The sequence below is a fragment of the Aedes albopictus genome, chromosome 3, assembly GCF_035046485.1.
Source record: "Aedes albopictus strain Foshan chromosome 3, AalbF5, whole genome shotgun sequence".
NCBI lineage: Eukaryota > Metazoa > Arthropoda > Insecta > Diptera > Culicidae > Aedes > Aedes albopictus.
Window position 1 is genome coordinate 421,504,073 of NC_085138.1, and position 22,611 is coordinate 421,526,683.

Consider the following 22,611-nt stretch of genomic DNA (forward strand, 5'->3'; position numbering starts at 1 on the left):
AGAATTCCCCCAATATTTCCTCCACCGATGCTAAAGGAATTTCTCACGGAATTCTTCCAGGTTCCAGGTCATCAAGAAATTGCTCCAAGGATTTTTCCATGGAATCCTCCAGAAAATTCTCAAACAATTTCATCAGAAATTCCTCCATGGATTTCTTTAGAAATTCCACAAAAAATCCTCCAGAAATTTCACCAGGAATTCTTTCAGAAATTTGTCGAGGAAGAACTCCAGAAATTCCTCCAGCAATTCCTCCAGAAAATCCTCTAGGAATTTCTGCCTGAGTTCCCCAAGAATGTCTTCCCATCAAGAATTCTTCGAGGAATTCCGCAAGGAATTTGTCCAGGAAATCCTCCATATTTTTTCAGAAATTTATCCAAGAATTTCTGTAGGAATTCATTCATAAATTTCTTCAGAAATTCCTCAAAAAATTCCTCCAGGTATTCGTTCAGAATTTCCTCGAGTAGTTCCTTCAGACATCCCTCCAGAAATTCCTCCGAGATGCCTTCAGGGATTTCTCCCCGGAATTCATCCATGGACTCCACCAGAAAATCCTAAAGTTATTTCACCCGAAACTCTTCCAGGAATTCCTCCAGGAGTTCCTCGAATGATTTCGCGAGAAATTCCACCAGGGAATCCTCCACGGAATCCCCTAGGAATTTCTCCAAGATTTTTTTCCTGAAATTTCTTCAGGAGTTCCTCCAGGGATGCAATAATTAATGTCTTCAGAAATTCCTCCAGATATTCCTACAGAAATTCCTCGAGAAGTTCCTTCAGGCATTCCTCCATTAATTTTCGAAAAAGCCTCATATATTTCACCAGAAATACCTCAAATAATTCCTCTGGTAAATACTCCAATAATTCCTCCAGAGATTCCTCCTGAAATTTTCTTTTAGGAATGACTATCAGAATTCCTACAATATTTCTTCTAGGGATTCCTCCAAGAATTTATCCTCGCATTCCTCCAGATAATCCTAAATGAATTTTTAACGGAACTCTTCCAGGAATTCCTCCTAGAATTCCTCGAAAAATTCCACCATGGATTCCTCCAGGAAATTCTCAAAGCATTTCTTAAGGAATTCCTCCGAGGAGTCATCCATGAATTTCTTCAGAAATTCCGCAAAAATTCCTCCGGGAATTCTTTCAGAAATTTCTAAAAGAAGAGCGCCAGAAATTCTACAAGGAACTCCTCTGGGAATTTTCACCAGAACTACAGGGATTTCTCCTTGCATTCCTCAAAGAATTCCTCAAGAACTTTTTCTATGAGTTTCTCAAGGAGTTCCTGCAGGGATTCGTTAAAAAAATCCCGCAGAAATTCCTCCACAAATTCCTTCAGAAATTCCTCGAGGAGTTCCTTCAGAAATTTCTCCATGAAGCCTCATATATTTCTCCAGAATTTTCCCAAATAATTCCTCCAGTAAATACTCCAGAAATTTCTTCAGAATTACCTTCAGGGATTCCTCCAGAATTACCCCAAGGAATTCCTCCAGAGATTCCTCATGAAATTTCTTCTAGAAAAAATCCTCTAGGAATGTCTGCCAGAATTTCTTCAATATTTCCTCCAGGGTTTCTTCAAGGAATTGCTCTACAAATTCCTCCAGAAAATCCTAAAGGAATTTCTCACGGAACTCTTCCGGGAATTCCTCCTGGAATTTCTCGAGCAATTCTTCCATCGATTCCTCCAGGAAATTCTACAGGAAATTCTCAAGGACTTCTTCAGGGATTCATTCCTTCAACGATTTATTCATGCATTTCTTCAAAAATTCATCCAGAATTACCTCCAGGAATTACTCCAGAAAATCCTCTAGGAATTTCTGTCAAAATTCCTCCAGAGAATCTTAAAGGAATGTTCCCCGGAACCCTTCCAAGAATTCCTTCAGGGATTCCTCCATGGATTCCTCCAGGAATTTCTCCAGGTTTTTCTTCAGGAATTCCTTCAGAAATTCCTCCCTCCATGGATTCCACCAGAAATTTCTCAAGGCATTCATCCAGGGATTTTTCCAGGAAATCCTTCACGGAATCCTCCACATAATCCTAAATCAATTTCTCCTAGAACTCTTTTAGGAATTCCTCCAGGGATACTTCCATGGAATCCTCATGAAATGCCTCCAGGGATTGCTGCCGGAATTCCTACAGAAAATTCTCTAAGAATTTCTGCCAGAATTATTCTTCCAGAGATTCCTCGACTAATTCCTCCAGAAATTCTTAAAAGATTTTTTTCCGGATCTTTTCCGGGAATTTCTCTAGGAATTCCTCCAGCGATTTCTTCATGGATTCCTCCGACTTTTTTTCGGGAATTCATCCATGAGTTTCTTCAGAATTTGCTCAAAAAAATCCTACATTAATTCCGCGAGGACATTCCTCCAGGAAGCTTTAAAGATTTGTCCAGAAATTCCTTAAACAATTCATCCAGGAATTTCTGTAGTTTTTCCTCTAAAAATTCATAACTGAATTCCTCCAAAAAATTCTGGAGAAATTTATTCAGAAATACCTCCCGGAATGCAAACATGGATTCTCCCAGAAATTTCTCCAGAGATTCCTGAAGAAAATCATCCAGGAATTTCTCCAGGATTTTTTTTTTCTGTATTAACGAGATTTTTAGCCCTAGGCTAGTTCCTCTCGGAACCCACGCTTTACTTCCCTTCCGAAGGAAGAAAGCACATTTTGCGAGTTTGTCGGGAGTGGGATTCGATCCCAGGTCCTCGGCGTGATAGTCAAGTGTGCTAACCATCGTCCAGGTATTCCTCCAGTAATGTTTCGCAAAAAAATACCTCAAAGAATTCTTTCGGGAATTCCTTCAGGAATTCCTCCATTCATTCCTTCAAAAATTTCTTCAGTAATTCCATCTTGAATTTCTACAGGGATTCCTCCAGGAATTTCTGCAAGGATACCTTAAGGAATTCCTGCTCGGATTTCTCCAGAAAATCCTGGAGAAATTTCTCCCGGAACTCTTCCTGGAATTCCTCGAGAAATTTCTCCAGGGATTTCTACAGAATTTTTTTAAGGATTTTTTTTCCTGGATTTTTTCCAGGAATCTCTCCAGAAATTTCTCCTGGGACAACTATAAAAATTTCTCTAGTTTTCGCTCCAGAAAATCCTCTAAAAAAATCTTCATGGATACCCCCAAGAATTCCTCTAGGTATTCCCCCAAGAGTTCATCCACGCATTTCTCCAGAAAAAAAAACTTCTCCCGGAACTGCTCCAGGAATTCCTCTAGGAATTCCTCGAAAAATTTCTACAGGGATTTCTCCACGGATTTCGCCTGTAATTCCATCAATGAATTTCTTCAGATATTCCTCAAACATCCTTCTAGGAAATCTTTCAGAAATTGCTCGAGGAGTTCCTTAAATCATTCCTCCAGGAAGCCGCAAATATTTTTCCAGAAATTTTTCAAAGAATTCCTTCAGGAAATCCTCCAGAAATTTTTCCAGGAATAACTTCATTTTTTCAGGAATTTCTCCAGAAAAACCTTTAAGGATTCTTCTAGAAATTTTTCTAGGAATTCTCCAGGGTTTCATCCTTGAATTCCTTCACAGATTCCTTCAGGAATCCCTCCTAGGATTACAGCAGGCATTTTTCGCGGATCTTTTCTGGGAATTTCTCTAGGAATTCCTTTAGGGATTTCTCCATGGATTCCTCCAGGAATTTTTTAGGGAATTCATCCAGGAGTCCATCCATGAGTTTCTTCAGAAATTACTCAAAAAAAATCCTTCACAAATTCCTTGAGGAGTTCCTCTAGACATTCCTCCGGGAAGCCTTAAATATTTCTCCAGAAATTCCTTAAAGAATTCATCCAGGAATTTCTCTAGTTATTGCACCAAAAAAATCTTCAGGAATTTATCCAGAAATACCTCCCGGAATTCAAACATGGATTCCTCCAGGAATTTCTCCAGAGATTCCTCAAGAAAATTATCCAGGAATTTCTCCAGGAATGTTTCGCAAAAAATACCTCAAAGAATTCTTTCGGAAATTCCTCCAGGAATTCCTCCATTATTCCTTCAAAAATTCCTTCGTTAATTCCATCTTGAATACCTTCGGGAATTGCTACAGAGAATCCTCCAGGAATTTCTGCAAGGACTCCTAAAGGAATTGCTGCTCAGATTTCTCCAGAAAATCCTGAAGAAATTTCTCCCGGAACTCTTCCTGGAATTCCTCGAGAAATTTCTCCAGGGATTTCTACAGACATTTTTTCTGAATTTTTTTATGGAATTTTTCAACGAATCTGTCCAGAATTTTCTCCTGGGACAACTATAAAAATTTCTCTATGAATTGCTCCGGAAAATTTTCTAAAAAAAATCTTCATGGATTCCTCCAAGAATTCCTCAAGGTATTCCTACAAAAATTTATCCACAGATTTCTCCAGAAAAAAACTTCTCCTGGAACTGTTCCAGGAATTCCTCGAAAAATTTCTTCAATAATTCCTCCATAGATTTCGCCAGGAATTTGTGCAGGAATTCCTCCAGGAATTCATCAATGAATTTTCTTCAGATATTCCTCAAAAATCCCTCTAGAAATTCTTTTGCTCGAGAAGTTCCTTTAATCATTCCTCCAGGAAGCCGCAAATATTTTTCCAGATTTTTTTCAAAGAATTCCTTCAGGAAATCCTCCAGAAATTCTTCCAGGAATTCCTACATTTTTTTAGGAATTTCTCCAGAAAAACCTCTAGGGATTCTTCCAGAAGTTTCTCTAATAATTCCCCAGGGATTCATCCTTGAATTGATTTACGGATTCCTTCAGGAATTCCTTCTAGGATTACAGCAGTGATTTCTCCAGGAATTTTCCAAAGCTTTCTCTAGGATTTCCTCTATGAATGTATCCAGGGATTCCTCCAAGTATTCCTCCTGAAAATCTTCCATAAATTCTTCCAATGAAAGAATGCCTCCAGAAATTCCTCTAAGAATTTTTTCGCGGATTCTTCCAAAAATTCCTTCAGGAGTGACTCCACTGATTCCTCCAGAAATTGCTCCACAAATTCCTCCAGAGATTTCTCCAGTATTTCAAAAAATCCTTCAGGAATTCCTCCAGCAATTCATCCTGGAATTCCTCCATGAATTCCTTCATGGATTCCTTCATAGATTCCTTCTGTTACCTCTCCAGTGTTTCATCCTATAATGCACGGATTCCTTCAGGAATTCCTCCAAGGATTACACCAGGGATTTCTCCAGGAATTTCTCATAGCTTCCTCCAGGAACTCTTCTAGAAACTCCTCCTCCAGAAACTTCCTCAGGGATTCCTGCAGAAATTCCTCCGGACATTCTTCCAGAAGTTCCTCCAGGAATTCTTACAAGGAAACCTCCAGGCATTCTCCCAGGGTTTCTTCCAGGAATGCCTCCAGAGTTTACTCCAGGGGTTCGTTAATGAGCCCCTGCTGGAACTTTTGCATAAATTTGTCCAGGAATTTTTCGAAATATTTCTCCACAAATTCCTCCATTAATTCTTTCACGAATTCCTCTACAGATTCCCCCAGGAAATTCTTCAAGGATTCCTTTAGAAATGCCTCCAGGGAATTCCTTCGATAATTTTACCAGCAATTCCTTTAGTAGTTCCTCCTGCAAATTCTACAGGAATTTCTCTAGACTTCTCTTCCAGTTTTTGAGCACTTCTTTAGTATTGCCTTCAGGGATTCCTCCAGAAAGTCCTTCAAGGATTTCTTCTGAAATTTCTCCAGAGATTTCTACTGGAATGCCTTCACGGATTACTCCAGATTGATTGATTGATTTGTCTTTATTAAAGAGACTTTCAGCCCTCTGCTGGTTCTTCTCTCCGATTACTCCAGATATTTCTCGAGCTGCTAAAGCGATTCTCAAAATGATCCACGGAATACAATGCTGTTTTGATGCGCGAATCACAAAATGGTATATAAAATGCAATGTTACAATGAACACCAAGAAGGTGCATAGAATTTTAAAAAGCTGTGTGATGTGAGTATGGTATATTATATCAATATATGATCAAGGGAACGTCGAGATAGTGCATGCGTGGCAAGTAATTGCAATTTGATTTATAGAATATAGAAGAAAATAAAACATGAGATTTGGAGATGGTGTAAACATAAAAAAATGTTGGTGCTGCGTAAAAATCAAATTGCGTGCGACAATAAAGGTGCATAGTGTCACCGTGGTGTATAGGATCTTCTGATAACACTGAGTTCATTGGTATGGTGCATTGAATGCTGATATGGAGCATGTCATTCAAAGATGGTGTTTGATGTCAGTATGATGCATTAGAGTTGACATCGTACAAGAAATGCAATTTCGATGTACGAAACTTCATACAATATTAATGGTGCAATAGATGCCTAGATGATATAGTGAACGCCACGATTACGCATTAAAAGCTTTAGTAATGCTTGAAATTTAACGATGGTGCATTATTTCGCAATTAGACACATATTTGATTCAAAGATGGTACGTGAGATGATGCCTAGATGATTCTGTGAACATCATGGTGGTGCGTGGAATGAATAATGTATGTATGGTGCATTAGCTTCCCCATGATTCTGTTATACTCGTTATGTTTCATATTAAGGTGCACATGCAATTCGTGCAAAGGTGCAGGAAACTCCAATGTGGCACAGAAATCAACATGTTCCAGGTACGTGGAATACTATTTTGTATGCGAAATGCCAAAATGGTGCATCAAATTCAAATGAAAACCACATCATAATGGTGCATAAGGTACCTAGATGGTATAATGAATGCCAAAATGGTGCATGGAAAATTTTGAAGAAGGCGTATGATGGTAGTGTGCTGCATTGGTTGTCGCCGTTATTCAAAGATTATCAACATGTTGCATGGTTAGGTGCACGAATTGCAAAAATGGTGCATAGAATACAAAATAAAAGTATTTTATGTGATGCTCACAACATAGTGGTGCATCAGATGCCTAGATAATAAAATAAACGCTGAAATGGTGCTTGGAAAGCTTTGATGATGCATGAAATTTAATGATGGTGCATATCAGTATGATGTACTAGATTTCCAGTTGATTAAAAGATACTGCATGAGATCAGCATAATGCGTGGATACCTAAATCATTCTGTGGACGCTTTGAAGAAGGTACATGATGTTAGTGTGCTGTATTAGTTGTTACCGTTATTCAGCGACACTCGCCATTGTGTATGGCTAGGTGTACGAATTGCAAAACAATGGTGCTTGGAATTCAATGTGGTGCCGAAGCCACCATGGTTCACGTACATGGATTACAGTTTTGGAATACGAAATGTCAAAATGGTGCATGTTATTCAAATATGGTGCTGACATCACTGATTAGTTAAAAGATGGTGCGTGAGATTAGCCAAAAAATGATTCTGAGAACATCATGTATCAGGGGTGCATTTGTTGCTACCATGATTCAGTGATTCTCAACATTGGGTGGTCAGATCCAAAATGCAAGAATTGCAAAAATGATGCATAGAATTTAATGTGGTGCGGAAGTCAACATGAATCAGGTAAATGGAATACAATTGGGTGTACGATATGGCAAAATGGAGCTTATGAAATTCAGATGTGAATTAAATACTTAGATGACGCGTGAGATGGTGCTTAGATATTTATGTGATCATCGTGGTGGTGCATGGAATGCAAAGGAGCTACATGATGTCTCTATGGTGCATTAGTTTTACCATGATTCAGTTATACTCAACAAATTCCATATGTAGGTGCACGAATTGCAAAAATGGTGCAGGAAACTCAATACGGCACAGAAATTAACATAGTCCAGATACAAGGAATGCTATTTTGTATGCGAAATGCCAAAATGGTGCATCAAATTCACTTGTGAACCACATCATAATGGTGCATAAGATGCCTAGATGATATAGTGAATGCCAAAATGGTGGTTGGAAAGCTTTGAAGAAGGTGCATGATACTGGATGATGCATTAGTTGTCACCGTTTTTCAAAACTTATCAATATGGTTAGGTGCACGAATTGCAAAAATGGTGCATAGCATACAAAAAAAATGAATTTATGTGATGCTCAGGCAGTACGGTGCTTTAGATGCCTAGATGATATGATAAACGCTGAAATGGTGCTTGAAGAGCTGTGATGGTGCATGAAGTTTCATGATGGTGCGTATCAGTATGAGGTATTAGATAATTAATTGATAATAAGACATTTCATGCGATCGTCATAATACGTGCGTACCTAGATCATTCTGTGGACATCATGATGGTGCATTGAAAGCTTTGAAGAAGGTGCATGATGTTAGTGTGCGTATTAGTCGTCACTGTTATTCAGTGATACTCGTTATTTTGTATGGCTAGGTGCACGAATTGCAAAAATGGTGCTTAGAATTCAATGTGGTGCCGAAGTCACCATGGTTCACGTACATGGAATACAGTTTTGGAATACGAAATGCCAAAATGGTGCATGTTTTTCAAATGTGGTTCTGACATCACTGATTAGTTAGAAGATGGTGCGTGAGCGTAGCCTAGATGATTCTGAGAACATCATGGTTGTGCTTGAGATACTATGAAATTGTATGTGTCAATGGTGCACCATAGCTCAGTGATTCTCAACATTGCGTGGTAAGATCCAAGGTGCAAGAATTGCAAAAATGGTGCATAGAATTTTTTTATAGAAGGGGGGGCAAGTGCCCCCCCTTGCCCCCCCCTGTGCACGCTAGTGGCCCTAACGTTATTCGGCGGAAACGGAAGTTTCTACTAAGGTTCTTTTTTTCTCCCTAAAATACCATTATCAGTTGCGATTTGACGTTTCGCGAGGGTAGAAACTGGTTGGCGCCACCGAATGGTCTGCAAAAAAGTGAGGATGGGGTACCGAACCGACTCAGTTTCCCCCCAAGTATAGTCAAAATTCCAACTGCTCGCTTATTGTACATACTGCATCTATTACCGTTCGCGGTCAAGTGAATCAAATCCCCTGATAATTATCCATCTTGCGGTTTCTGCCATAATGATTCTGGGGTGGGATCAGGTTCACAGGATCTAATCTGGGCCTCTAATATAATTCCGTTGCAATTAGTTTTGACAGGTTTCAACTGACGAACATCTCAATGAGACGAGTCTCACGCGACGTCTCTTTGAGGCACATACACAAGATTTTTTATGAGCATGCTATGATTTCAAATCTCACAAATTTTCTTGAGACGCATTTTAAACCAGCGCATGGCACATTGTCTCATTCATGTATACATGAGCTTTCAGACACTCTGTTCTGGAGGAAATCGCAGAAAGAATACCCAGATGACATTTCTGGAGTACCTCACAGATGCAGTTGCTAGAGAAACTCCAAGAATAAAATCTTGAAGTAATCCACTGTTGGAATTGTGATGAATTGGGATGAATCCTCAGAAGTTACATCAGTGAAGTTACCCTAATACATAAAATCTAAAAGGATAAAAAGACACGAAAAAAAAACAAATGGCTCGATTATCCGGGATGATTTTTGTTTTTAAGTGCCAGGATAATCGAGTCCGACTTGTTAAACTTCTCTTCAATCGTCACAACAAATCGGCAATCCATGATCGAAGTGAACCAGTGGTAAATATGACCTGCTGTGGGCGAGCGATTGCATCATCCATACCCCATAAGCACTAGCCCCTCTCTGAAGCAATACCTTCTTGGTGGTTCCGGAGAGACGTAGGGTTTGGCGACCATAGGAATGGTTTAGTGGGTACGAGGAGAGAGTAGTCCCGGCTTCTACTTTTGTTGTAGAAGACGGCCTCAGACCTACACTACCCTAACCTTCTGTTAGGGTGTCTGTTGGGCAGATTATCCCCCTATGGTTTAGAAGGAAAAAAAATACCCCATATTAAACCACGTGGCTGACGAAATACTCATCTGGAGATTAAAGCTCATTAATGGAGAGGAAGCCTCATTAATGGTGATCCCAAATAGGTTTACTGTGTCGGGGTCTTCAAGGCGCTGAAAGGACGCTAATCTTTCTTTGAACAACGTGAAAAGATTTCATGACACTTTTTTCCGTGGAAATGTTAAGACGTTTCTGCATATGTACTTTCTGTTACGCACTCCGCAACAGTCAGTTACGAAGTTCTAAGTAGCTATCCAGCTGCGAAGACGAATGCTCTTCTACCTCGACTTTCCCCCCATTCGCGCCGCAAATAATTCCAATTCCGCGAAGTCATAAAAAGTTACGACTCCACGAGGGACGGGCTGTTGCGGTATTGGGACAGACAGCAGATTTGAGTGCCTAGGATCTCCTGCCATTGTAACTCCAGCTCTTTCCTACGTTAGGTAAACTCACTCAGAAGTTCATTGATGATGGTCGCCGTCACTCGCCTGGGTCCTGGAAATGCGAGGAAGGAAAATATTGGATGAACGTGTAATGAGATAAAATGAAACTCGATTCAATTGATGGTCAATACGTTTTTATTGGTTTAGAAGTTTAGCTTTTCTTCTTTTATCGGGGCGTAGAGATATGAATCCAACTTCTCGGAAGAAATGGACAAGTATCGAACTGAAACCGTTGATTGCGATAATAAAATGCGACGAAGACGGTCGGTCCGTTTCCACGAAAGAGAGTGATAAGTGTGCCAATTGGCTATTGAGAGAACTTTCCTCGGTTGGTGCCGGGGGATTAAATTTCGTTATCGCTCTTCGCAAGTTTATCGAGTTGAAATATAATCGGATAATATGGAAGTTAAATGTTTCCCATCGCAATCCAGTGCAAGTAAAAAGTGATTCAGTCTTTTTTTTATTTCAAAAGCTTTTAATCTTTTTCAATCGATGATCCGTTGGCCGTGCTGGAACTCGTGTAGTAATATCATTTCCTGTTCTTTTTTTCCCCGTTCATAATTTTGCAGGAACTTCCGCTCCGGTGGTGCAACTGGTGAAGCACGAATCGGAAAAGAGCAACGGTGCCATCGTGCTCAAGTGTCACACGGGAAGCTGGTCGTCCAATCATGGCAACGGAAATGGCAGCAGCGGCAGCATCATCAGCTCCGGAAGAGACGACGATGGAGTTCATATCGAGTGGTTCAGGTAGGTAATGCGGGCATTAGTGCACTATAATGTGAGGTATGATGGTAGGGTGGCGCATGATTTTGAGGCTTAATTCATTTATTCAGAATTGTTAAGATATTATGATGCAAATATAAAGTTTGTATAAGAAAATCGGATTAATTACTGTTCCTTTTAATTCCAACTAGGGTGCCTGTGCCAATTATGACACTACTTAAGGAAAACTATATATACAAAAATAACGCGAAGACCAACGAATGTCATCAATATGTTAAAAAATAGCTTAGTTTCCATACTTTACAGGAAAAATATAGAAACGGAGCCAACACTACTTTAATTATTTAGTACCAATGATAGGAACCCTGTACCAGTTATGGTTACATTTTTTAACTACGGTTCCTTTTCGCACTATTTGCATGCATTCCTTGTGGGATTAGCCATGACTGGTACATTATGGCGAAAAAAGGCGCAAGGAAGCCGAAATTTTAAGGAAAATGATTTATTTCTACCATAATTTGAGCAAAATGTGGAATTTAAATGAGTGTAACCATCTTTTGTGAACTTGGCCTGTTGTTTTCAAAAATTTTCTTGTTGATTTTCATCGTTAAGGGGTGAAAATCAACTATGGCGAATAATTGGTACCATAGCCATAATTGGTACACTTACCCTAAGTATGTATTTGCATCCTATGACATATAAGTATAATTTAGAAAAAATATTGATTTTTAAATGTTACACGAAAGAGCCCCCTTTTCTGAGCCACTATGATTTTTTTTCAGATTTTTAGAACTTTATTTTGATGCCTAAAATCAATTTCAAAGAGATTTTTTAATCACCTTTTAACAGCTGGTCAACTACTTGACAGCTCCGCTTAGTGCAAAATCCGACGAGGGGTGATTCATCAAATCGCTCCCTTACAAACTTTAAATTGATTTTTAAATAAATTATTAAATCATGAAATTGTGGATTTCGGCTCAATTTGGCTTGCAGATTCAGAATATGGAATTATCTCAACACCGCTAAAGAAGCCAATTGTAAGGTCGACTTCAGGGTCTCAAATTTGTCTCAAGTCGAGTCTAGTACGAGACACTGAAGACGACCTTACAGTTTAGTTCGAAATACATGCGTATCTTTCATTGGATGCAAATTTTAGTTGGAATTAAAAAGAACAGTACCATAATTTTTAATTTTTGTCTTTTCCAATCAAATTTAAAATTATTATTCCTATAGCGTATCTATTGAACTGAGAATCACCCTAATATTTCCTTTGTCCAACAAATTATGAAAACGGGACGCTAGCAATGAAATGTGCAGAGGTGGATTGTTTCACATGAAGGTCCAGGAAACCACCAACAAAATGAGCGTGCAAAAATGACGCGACTAGGAATCCGAAATGCAATCAATTTGATTTTTCGTTGCTCCGAAATATGCTGTTAACTGATGAGTGCGCTGCTAGACTGAATGGCGTAGCTTTCATATGCTTGTTCAAAGAATTCCGTTGACCAGAAGCTGCGAAAAGATTTACAAAACATTTTTATGACATGACTTGGTTGTAGTGTGAAGATGTGTGTTTTATCATTCATATCAGCACCCCAATAATGATAACATCATTCCTTACTTTTGCTGAAACCATCAGCAAAGAATACCATGAAAGTCAACTACCCGACTGAACTTACACTTACCCTCTTCAGTTTCCTTTCAACAGCGTCATTCCCGACCTAACGTTCCGCGACAATAAGGACGACACGAACCGTTCCATTTTCTCACCAACAAGGCTCATCATTGTCTCTTCACACTTTCCACGAGTTCTTTTTTTTCGGTTCCTTTTTTCTCGTGCCACAATTTCCCCAGTCGACTTGGTGTTATATTTTTATTGTTTGAAAAATTTTCGCCTTCCGTTTGTTTCCTCCGGGCATCCCGTTCATTCTGATGCGATTTACTACATAAAGTGGGTTAGGGTTACCACGGGTTAAGTACCCTATGTGCATGATTCTACGCTTTTTGGGCATCTCTCAGTAAATACCAAAGAATGGTCACAAATTCACTTAAAATCAGATTTTGCATTGGAATCACCGAGAAAGTAGCATCACGAAAAAATTGAATACAGTACGGACCCGATTTTGTCAGTCCCAGTATGCGACAAACTTTTTGCTCACATTATCTAACGGTCAAATTGTGACCAATTCTACTAAAATCATCATCAGTAGTGTAGTAGTAGTGGTTGCCAATTTCTGGAAATTTGAGAATTAAGAATTAAGAATTAGTGGTTGCCAATTTCTGGAAATTTAAGATATAAGATATTAGAATTAAGCATTAAGCATTAAGAATTAAGAATTAAGAATTAAGAATTAAGAATTAAGAATTAAGAATTAAGAATTAAGAATTAAGAATTAAGAATTAAGAATTAAGAATTAAGAATTAAGAATTAAGAATTAAGAATTAAGAATTAAGAATTAAGAATTAAGAATTAAGAATTAAGAATTAAGAATTAAGAATTAAGAATTAAGAATTAAGAATTAAGAATTAAGAATTAAGAATTAAGAATTAAGAATTAAGAATTAAGAATTAAGAATTAAGAATTAAGAATTAAGAATTAAGAATTAAGAATTAAGAATTAAGAATTAAGAATTAAGAATTAAGAATTAAGAATTAAGAATTAAGAATTAAGAATTAAGAATTAAGAATTAAGAATTAAGAATTAAGAATTAAGAATTAAGAATTAAGAATTAAGAATTAAGAATTAAGAATTAAGAATTAAGAATTAAGAATTAAGAATTAAGAATTAAGAATTAAGAATTAAGAATTAAGAATTAAGAATTAAGAATTAAGAATTAAGAATTAAGAATTAAGAATTAAGAATTAAGAATTAAGAATTAAGAATTAAGAATTAAGAATTAAGAATTAAGAATTAAGAATTAAGAATTAAGAATTAAGAATTAAGAATTAAGAATTAAGAATTAAGAATTAAGAATTAAGAATTAAGAATTAAGAATTAAGAATTAAGAATTAAGAATTAAGAATTAAGAATTAAGAATTAAGAATTAAGAATTAAGAATTAAGAATTAAGAATTAAGAATTAAGAATTAAGAATTAAGAATTAAGAATTAAGAATTAAGAATTAAGAATTAAGAATTAAGAATTAAGAATTAAGAATTAAGAATTAAGAATTAAGAATTAAGAATTAAGAATTAAGAATTAAGAATTAAGAATTAAGAATTAAGAATTAAGAATTAAGAATTAAGAATTAAGAATTAAGAATTAAGAATTAAGAATTAAGAATTAAGAATTAAGAATTAAGAATTAAGAATTAAGAATTAAGAATTAAGAATTAAGAATTAAGAATTAAGAATTAAGAATTAAGAATTAAGAATTAAGAATTAAGAATTAAGAATTAAGAATTAAGAATTAAGAATTAAGAATTAAGAATTAAGAATTAAGAATTAAGAATTAAGAATTAAGAATTAAGAATTAAGAATTAAGAATTAAGAATTAAGAATTAAGAATTAAGAATTAAGAATTAAGAATTAAGAATTAAGAATTAAGAATTAAGAATTAAGAATTAAGAATTAAGAATTAAGAATTAAGAATTAAGAATTAAGAATTAAGAATTAAGAATTAAGAATTAAGAATTAAGAATTAAGAATTAAGAATTAAGAATTAAGAATTAAGAATTAAGAATTAAGAATTAAGAATTAAGAATTAAGAATTAAGAATTAAGAATTAAGAATTAAGAATTAAGAATTAAGAATTAAGAATTAAGAATTAAGAATTAAGAATTAAGAATTAAGAATTAAGAATTAAGAATTAAGAATTAAGAATTAAGAATTAAGAATTAAGAATTAAGAATTAAGAATTAAGAATTAAGAATTAAGAATTAAGAATTAAGAATTAAGAATTAAGAATTAAGAATTAAGAATTAAGAATTAAGAATTAAGAATTAAGAATTAAGAATTAAGAATTAAGAATTAAGAATTAAGAATTAGGAATTAGGAATTAGGAATTAAGAAATCATAGCTGAACCTCATCCGGTTCGTCTATGCTTATTAGCAATCCTGGAGCTGTATTCCTCTAAGAATAAACCATCAGTGGTACTGTTCCGAGTACATCTTTGACGGGATCTACCGCTGAGAATAATCCCTTAGAAATTTTTAATTTGTGTATTCTCGGAAGGATCTTGAAAGTTATCTCATAAAGAGAAAAGAATCCCTAGAGAAATTCATGAAGAATTTCATGGCAGTATTTCCGTAGAACTGCCAAATAAGGGAATCCTTGGAAAACTATTGCACTCACCTGAAGGAATTCCTGGATGAATCGCTGGAATAAAAAAAAGAAGAAAGAAATGTCCAGAGGAATTTAAGAATTACTAGAGGACTTCTTGGGGAGGAATCTCTGGGAGAATTCCGAAAGAGTCTACCCTGGGTTAACTCCTGCAGAATCACCTGGTTAAATATCTGAAAAATCTCTGAATCTAGTGAGAATTTCTTATGGAATCCCTGAATAAACTTCAAAAGAAACTTCGAAAGAAATGCCATGAGGAATTCCTGGAGGAATCTCCAAATCCTAAGAGGAATATCTGGAGGAATTCCTGCAGGAATTTTTGGAATATTTTTCGAAGAAATTGCCGGAATAAGTACTGAAGGAACCATAGAAGGAATTCTTTGGAATTTCTGGAGAAATTCTTGGAGAAATGCCTGGTGGAATTCCTGGAGGAATGCTTTGAGGAATTCTTGGAGGAACTCTTGAAGGAATTCCTGGAAAAATGTCTAGGGGAATTCTTTGAGGAATCCCTGGAGGAATTCTTGGAGGAATTCCCGAAGGAATTCTCGGAGAAATTCCTGGAGGATTTCTTGGAGAAATCCCTGGAGGATTTCTTTGGGGAATTCCTGAAGGAATTCTTGGAGGAATTCCTGGAGGAATTCTTGGAGGAATTCCTGGAGGAATTTCTGGAGGAATTCCTGGAGGAATTCTTGGAGGAATGCCTGGAGGAATTCTTGGAGGGGTTCCTGGAGGAATTCTTGTAGGAACTCTTGAAGGAATTCTAGAATAAATTCCTGAAAGAATTCTTGGATGAGTGCCTGGAGGAATTTTGGAGGAATTCCTGAAGGAATTCTTGGAGGAATTCTTTTAGGAATTCTAAGATGAATTACTGGAGGAATTGTTGGAAGAATTCCTGGAGGAATTGTTGGAGGAATTCTTGTAGGGATTCCTAGAGGATTTCTTGCAGAATCTCTTGGGGGAATTCTTGGAGGAATTCTTGGAGGAACTCTTCGAGGAATTCTTGGAGGTACTATTGGAGGAGCTCCTGGAATTTCTGTAGGATTTTTTGTAGGGATTCCTGAAGGAATTCTTGGAGGAATTTCTCTAGGAATTACTGGAGGAATTCTTGGAGGAATTTCTCAAGGAATTTTTGGTGGAATTTCTCTACGAGTACTGGCCGGGATTTATCACCGTAGAATTTTACTAATTTCTGTGGATTGGCTCTTTTCGGTGATTTTTGGAGCAATTCCTTGAGTTATTTTTGGAGGAATTCCTGGAAGAATTCTTGGAGGAATTCCTGGAGGAATTCTTGGAGAAATTCCTCGATGAATTCTTGGAGGAAATCCGAGAGGAATTTCTAAGAGTTTTTTGGATAAATTTCTGGAGGAATTTTTGGAGGAATTCCTGGAGGAGTTCTTGGAGGAAATCTTGGAGGAACTCTTGGAAAAATACTTGGACAAGTTCCTGGATTAATTCTTGGAGGAATTCCTGGAGGATTTTTTGGAGGAATTCCTGGAGGAATTCATGGGAATTCTTGGAGGAATTCTTGGAGGAATTATTTGAGGAATTCCTAAAGAAATTATTTGAGGAATTCCTAAAGGAATTATTGGAGTAATTTTTGGAGGAATTCCTGGAGGAATCCTTTCTAGGAATTCCTGGAGAAGTTCTTGGAGAAATTCCTGGTGATATTCTTGGAGGAATTCCTGAAGGAATTTTTGAAGGAATTCTTGGAGGTATTCTTTTAGGAATTCTAAGATGAAGTACTTGAGAAATTCTTGGAGGAATTCCTAGAGGAGTTGTTGGAGGAATTCCTGTAGGGATTCCTGGAGGATTTCTTGGAGAATCTCTTGGGGGAATTCCTGGAGGAATTCTTGGAGAAACTTTTGAAGGAATTCTTGGAGCTACTCTTGGAGGAATTCTTTCAGGAACTCTTGGAGGAGTTCCTGGAGGGATTCTTGAGGAAATTCTTGGAGGATTTTTTGGAATAATATCTGTAGGAATTATCGGAGGAATTCCTGGAGCAATTCTTGTAGGAACTCCTGGAGGAACTCTTGGAAAAACTCTTGGAGAAATTCCTGGATGATTTCTTGGAGGAATTCTTGGACGAATTCCTGGAGGAATTCTTGGAGGAAAAAGACGTAGCTATACTGTACGCCCTGCGGAAAAAAACATTACAGAAATCAAATACATGCGGAGATTTTTAATTTGTAAGTAATGTAACATCACAGCTGAAAGGAGGATCAATCCCATATTTTTTACATATTTCCTCAAAATTCCGATGCACTTCTTTCGATTGCGCTCTCGAATCCTCCACTCGAACAACCAACTTGGGAGCACTCTTCCGGGTCCACTGAATGCAGAGTACATCTTTATCGCTCTTGTCATCAGTATGCCAGACGCTTCCATTCGGCAATGGCACCCAAACAAGTAGACGAGAAAAAAGCTCTGCCTCCAACACCGTTCAGTTTCTACCTACCAGCACAGACCAAAAGCATCTTCTTTATTTCCTCGGATATCTGCTGTGATGTTGGCCACCGTAAACCACCTGCTCTGCCGTTCGTTACTTTATTCCTGCAGCACTGTTGAAAGGGTGTGTGGGTGGTGCTGGTGCATACCAGGGCAAAACCACCCTTTTAACCGACCGAAAGCAAACTCAGCTGTGTGCACTTTCCGTACTTCTACACTCTCGATCAAAACTTTTGAAACTACTATTTATGAATAACTTCGTTACTCCAAACTTTTGCCCGACAGTGTCCCCCCACACACATTCAAGAACGATTCTTTCCCAGCGTTTTTCACCATTCTTTACCCTCCGTCCGATTCTTTCTTTCTTTCTCTCGCAGAAACAACGAGCGACTCACCAAATCGGCGCATATCGATTTTCAGCGTCGGAAGCTGCACATAAAAAATGCAACAGCCAAGGATAATGGCGTGTACGGGTGCCGGGTGGTGATGCATCGGGTGGACACCGCCAGTAGTGGAGGAGGGCCATCGCCCGCGGCCACGATGACGACGACGATCGCAAGCGTCAAAAACTACCGGCTCAAGTTGAAGGGCACCACGACGACCGGTAGTTCCGGTAACGGCGTTTCTGGAGTGCAGACTGCTAATGGTAAGTGCGCATAGTTCCTTGGGGTCTGAGGAAGGGGGGCAATGCGAAAGCGGGTTCTTGAGGTTATGAATATTTTATGCACGATGGAGATGTTTATTCGTACAAAGCGATGGTGAGAAATTGTAGATGTGATGATATTAACTATGATTATTCGCTGTGATAAAACATCGGGGGTTCGTGCTGAGATGGTTGATGTCGTGGAATAAAAAAAATACCATGCGTCTCCTTCGAAGCATATGGTGGGTGAATTACACTGGGAAAAAAATCTTCATTCCTTCTATGTGTCCGGGACATGGATTTTTGCAATGGGGGTAAACAAATGTTTTCCATTAGTGCGACTCATACTTTTGATGAGGCACCATACAGTAGCGACTCATACAATTTAGAGCACATACTATTCATGTGCTAATTTGCCTGCTTAATCGGGTATTGGTTGCATATACTTTGGATGTGGTTTGGCACATGGATATTTGCCATTAAGTATGAGGCAATTTTCCTGAGTGTATCTATGGAATGGGGTTGCATGGTTGATCGAGGTTTCTATTTCCGGTTCGAATCCAAAAAAAGCGATTGTTTAAAAATCTGTATAAATTTTATTTTGTACTTGCCGTTTCAGTATGGTTGGGACGGGACGATCAGGCTAAGGCCGGGGTGGCCTCTGCTGTACATAGTAGCCGTCTCCATTCCACTCTGTCCATGGCTGTTTGTCTCCAGTTCCGCACTCTGCGTAGGGTCCGCAGATCGTCCTCCACTTGGTCGATCCCCCTAGCTCACTGCGCTCCACGTCTTCTTGTACCAGTCACATGACTATCGAGAACCATTTTGGTCGGGTTGCTATCCGACATCCTGATGACGTGACCCGCCCACCGTAGCCTCCCGATTTTCGCGATATGGACAATGGTTGGTTCTCTCAGCAGCTGATGCAGCTCGTAATAGGACAGATCGGTGAAGTACTAGATTTGTAGTAATGAGCTGAATTTTAGTATGGTGAGAAGGTCAATTCTCCGTTTCTGCAATAAAATGGTCCGAAAAGCGCGGGTATTATGATTCCTTGCCTAATTTAATGCTGTATGAGCAAAACTTTGGGCAACAGTGTTGTTGTTTTCTCCATTTCTTGCAACATAAACAACATAGTTATCCAAAGTTTTGCTCAAACAGCATCAAATTAGGCAAGGAATCATAATACCCACGCTTTTTGGGACATTTCATTGCAGAAACGGAGAATTGACCTTCTCACCATACTAAAATTCAGCTCATTACTACAAATCTAGTACTACACCGAACGTGCCCCATTCATTCGCCTTCTCCAAGTCCCGTCTTCCATCTGCACTCCGCCGTAGATGGTACGCAACACCTTCCGTTCGAAAACTCCAAAGGCGCGTTGGTCCTCTGCACGTAGGGTCCATGTTTCGTGCCCATAGAGGAGGACCGGTCTAATCAGCGTTTTGTAGATTGTTAACTTCGTGTTACGGTGAACGTAGAGTTCTGTGGAGTCCTAAGTAAGTACGATTTCCTGCCACAATGCGCCTCTGAATTTCTCTACTGGTGTGGTTGTCGGCGGTCACCAGTGAGCCCAAGTACATGAATTCTTCAACCGCCGATATAAATTCGGGGTGGCTGGCGTGGTGATTCCACCCTGGAGCCCTTTGCCATCATGTACTTTGTCTTCGACACATTAATGACTAATCGGATTCGCCTGGCTTCACTCTTTAGTCGTATGTACGTTTCCGCCATCGTCTCAAATTTACGAGCAATAATATCAATATCATCGGCGAAACCAAGCAGCTGAACGGACTTCGTGAAAATCGTCCCACTCATGTTTATCCCCGCTCTTCTTATCACACCCTCTAAAGCAATGTTGAACAGCAAGCACGAAAGACCATCACCTTGCCGTAACCCTCTGCGAGATTCGAAGGGACTCGAGAGTGTCCTTGATACTCGAACTACGCACATCACTCGATCCATCGTCAGTATCAGTTTATCCGGGAATCCGTATTCGTGCATTATCTGCCATAGCTGTTCTCGATCGATTGTATCATACGCCGATTTGAAATTGCTGAACATGTGATGTGTGGGCACGTTGTATTCGCGGCATTTCTGCAACACCTGGCGGATGACGAACATCTGGTCCGTTGTAGCTCGTTCACCCATGAATACAGCCTGATATTGCCCCACGAACTCCCTTGCAATCGGTGATAGACGGCGGCATAAAATTTGAGAGAGTACCTTGTAGGCAGCGCTCAGTAGTGTGATCGCGCGTTCAACTCCCGCAATCCAACTTGTCGCCCTTTTTGTAGATGGGACACACGATACCTTCCATCCATTCCTCCGGTAATACTTCCTCCTCCCAAATCTTGGTAATGAGCCAGCGTAGTGCTCTCACCAGTGCTTCTCCACCGTATTTTAGAAGCTCGCTCGGTAGTTGATCTGCTCCAGCGGCTTTGTTGTTTTCAACCGGCCAACCTCCTCCTCAATCTTTTGGAGGTCAAGGGCCGGAAGTCTTTCGTCCTGTGCACATACTCCTAGATCTGTTACCACACCACCTTCGGTACTTGCAACGTCGCCATTGAGGTGCTCATCGTAATGCTGCCGCCACCTTTCGACCACCTCAAGCTCGCTCGTGAGAATATTCCCGTGATTATCTCGGCACATGTCGGCTTGTGGCACAAATCCTCTGCGCGAGCGGTTTAGCTTCTCGTAGAATTTTCGTGTGTCCTTAGCGCGGTACAGCTCTTCCATCGCTTCGCGGTTACAATGGTCTTCACTAATTCAATAAAATGTGTTATGGTTCATTATGAAGCTTATTTTGGTTGCATTATGAATCATAATGCAATTGTTTGATCAACTTCCTGTGTTTCCATGGTAAGTGCTTGGAAACACGGCTTGCTTAATTTATTCTGTGGAAAACTCGGGCAGTCCTTTAATGGTAAAATCCGAGCTGGTTTCTCAAGGATTCTAAATTTCAGCACCCCTTAGACTAGTACTGCGGCCGATCACTCGTTGCAACGCTTTTTAGTGCTTTTTATGCTCTTACACGCTTAAACCACTCAGCACCTAGAATGTGTAAACCCTACTCATAAGGGCATAATTTCCAGACCACATAAAAATGTGTAACGGTTACACATTCACAAAAAACAGTTCGTACACTCGTCTTGGTGCAAAATGTTGATTTTTTTTTGTTTTTCAAGGTCACTAGTAGACCTAGCTAGATTGCCGTACAAAAACTTTTGCGAATTTTACGATTTTGCGGACACAGGAGCTGGTTTTGTAAATGTGCAAGTGTTACACATTTTTTGGTGTAGTCTGGAAATTATGCACTTTAGTGTTGAGCGGCGTTAGCGTGTAGTCATGCTGTGAGTGCATTTCGATGCACTTTAGTGTCAAAGTGACGTTGCATTAGCGAATGGCATTCGCTAATTGCAATTTTAACATGTTGCAACGAGCGAAAGATCGCTGTACTGTTGCACGGAAATGATTTCAATACTGCACCTTATGCAAATTATTTGGATGAATTTCCGTAATTTTCATGATAGCCCTTAGATAAAAAAAAAATAAAATAAAAAAAAACCGCTCAAAGAAAAGCACCAAAAATTACATCAGGGGTTCTTTTAGCAATAATAAATAAATAATTACTAAAATAATACCTGATAATATAGAAAAATACTGTCTTTGGTAAATTTATTCAGTAGGCTAAGAACTCTCTAAGCTAAAGGCGACATCGGTTCGGGATTCGTTCGCTAGGCGTCAAAAGTATACAAACCCCTATATCTCAGAATCCTGATGAGATAGAATCATGTAGTCTTCTGAAAAGTTGTTCAGCAAGCTAAAATCTGTCTGAGAATTGAGTATTTGCCGAAAAAAGTATACCTCGAAACTCTAATGAACTAGAAATATGCCGTTTTCTGCAAAGTTTTTCACTTACTTGCTTTCAGTCCTGAGCACCCACTGTGTGGTGCAGAGGGCCGAGTTGAAAGGTCTCCATCGCCATGCATCGCTTTAACCTGTGGCCAGGTCAAATTTATGTCGTCTTCCTTTATTTCGATGTCGAGTCTGCGCTGCCATGAGCCTCTGGGTCTGCCTCTGCTGCGATGTCCTGCTGAGTTCCAATCTAATGCTTGCATGTGTTTCGGTCCCTACGTAGAGTGTGGCCGACCCACCTACACATTCACTCCCGAATTTCTGTCACAATCGGCTTTATCGACGATGTAGCTCCACATTGGTGATCCAATTGTCAGGCCAGCATGCACGAATTTTATACCACAGACATCTATTGATGAAGACCTGCAGCCGTTGTATGTTCTCCA

The 22,611-nt window shown here is 38.8% G+C and overlaps 1 protein-coding gene across 1 annotated transcript in view; it reads left to right on the forward strand.

Annotated features, from left to right (window-relative positions):
* LOC109433505 (tyrosine-protein kinase-like otk) overlaps nucleotides 1-22,611 on the forward strand; it is a 228,837-nt gene that overhangs the window by 152,493 nt on the left and 53,733 nt on the right. The window contains exons 5-6 of the mRNA XM_062856369.1: nucleotides 10,782-10,959; nucleotides 18,039-18,307. Coding sequence (XP_062712353.1) covers nucleotides 10,782-10,959; nucleotides 18,039-18,307 — 447 coding nt within the window. The remainder of the gene's footprint in view (nucleotides 1-10,781; nucleotides 10,960-18,038; nucleotides 18,308-22,611) is intronic.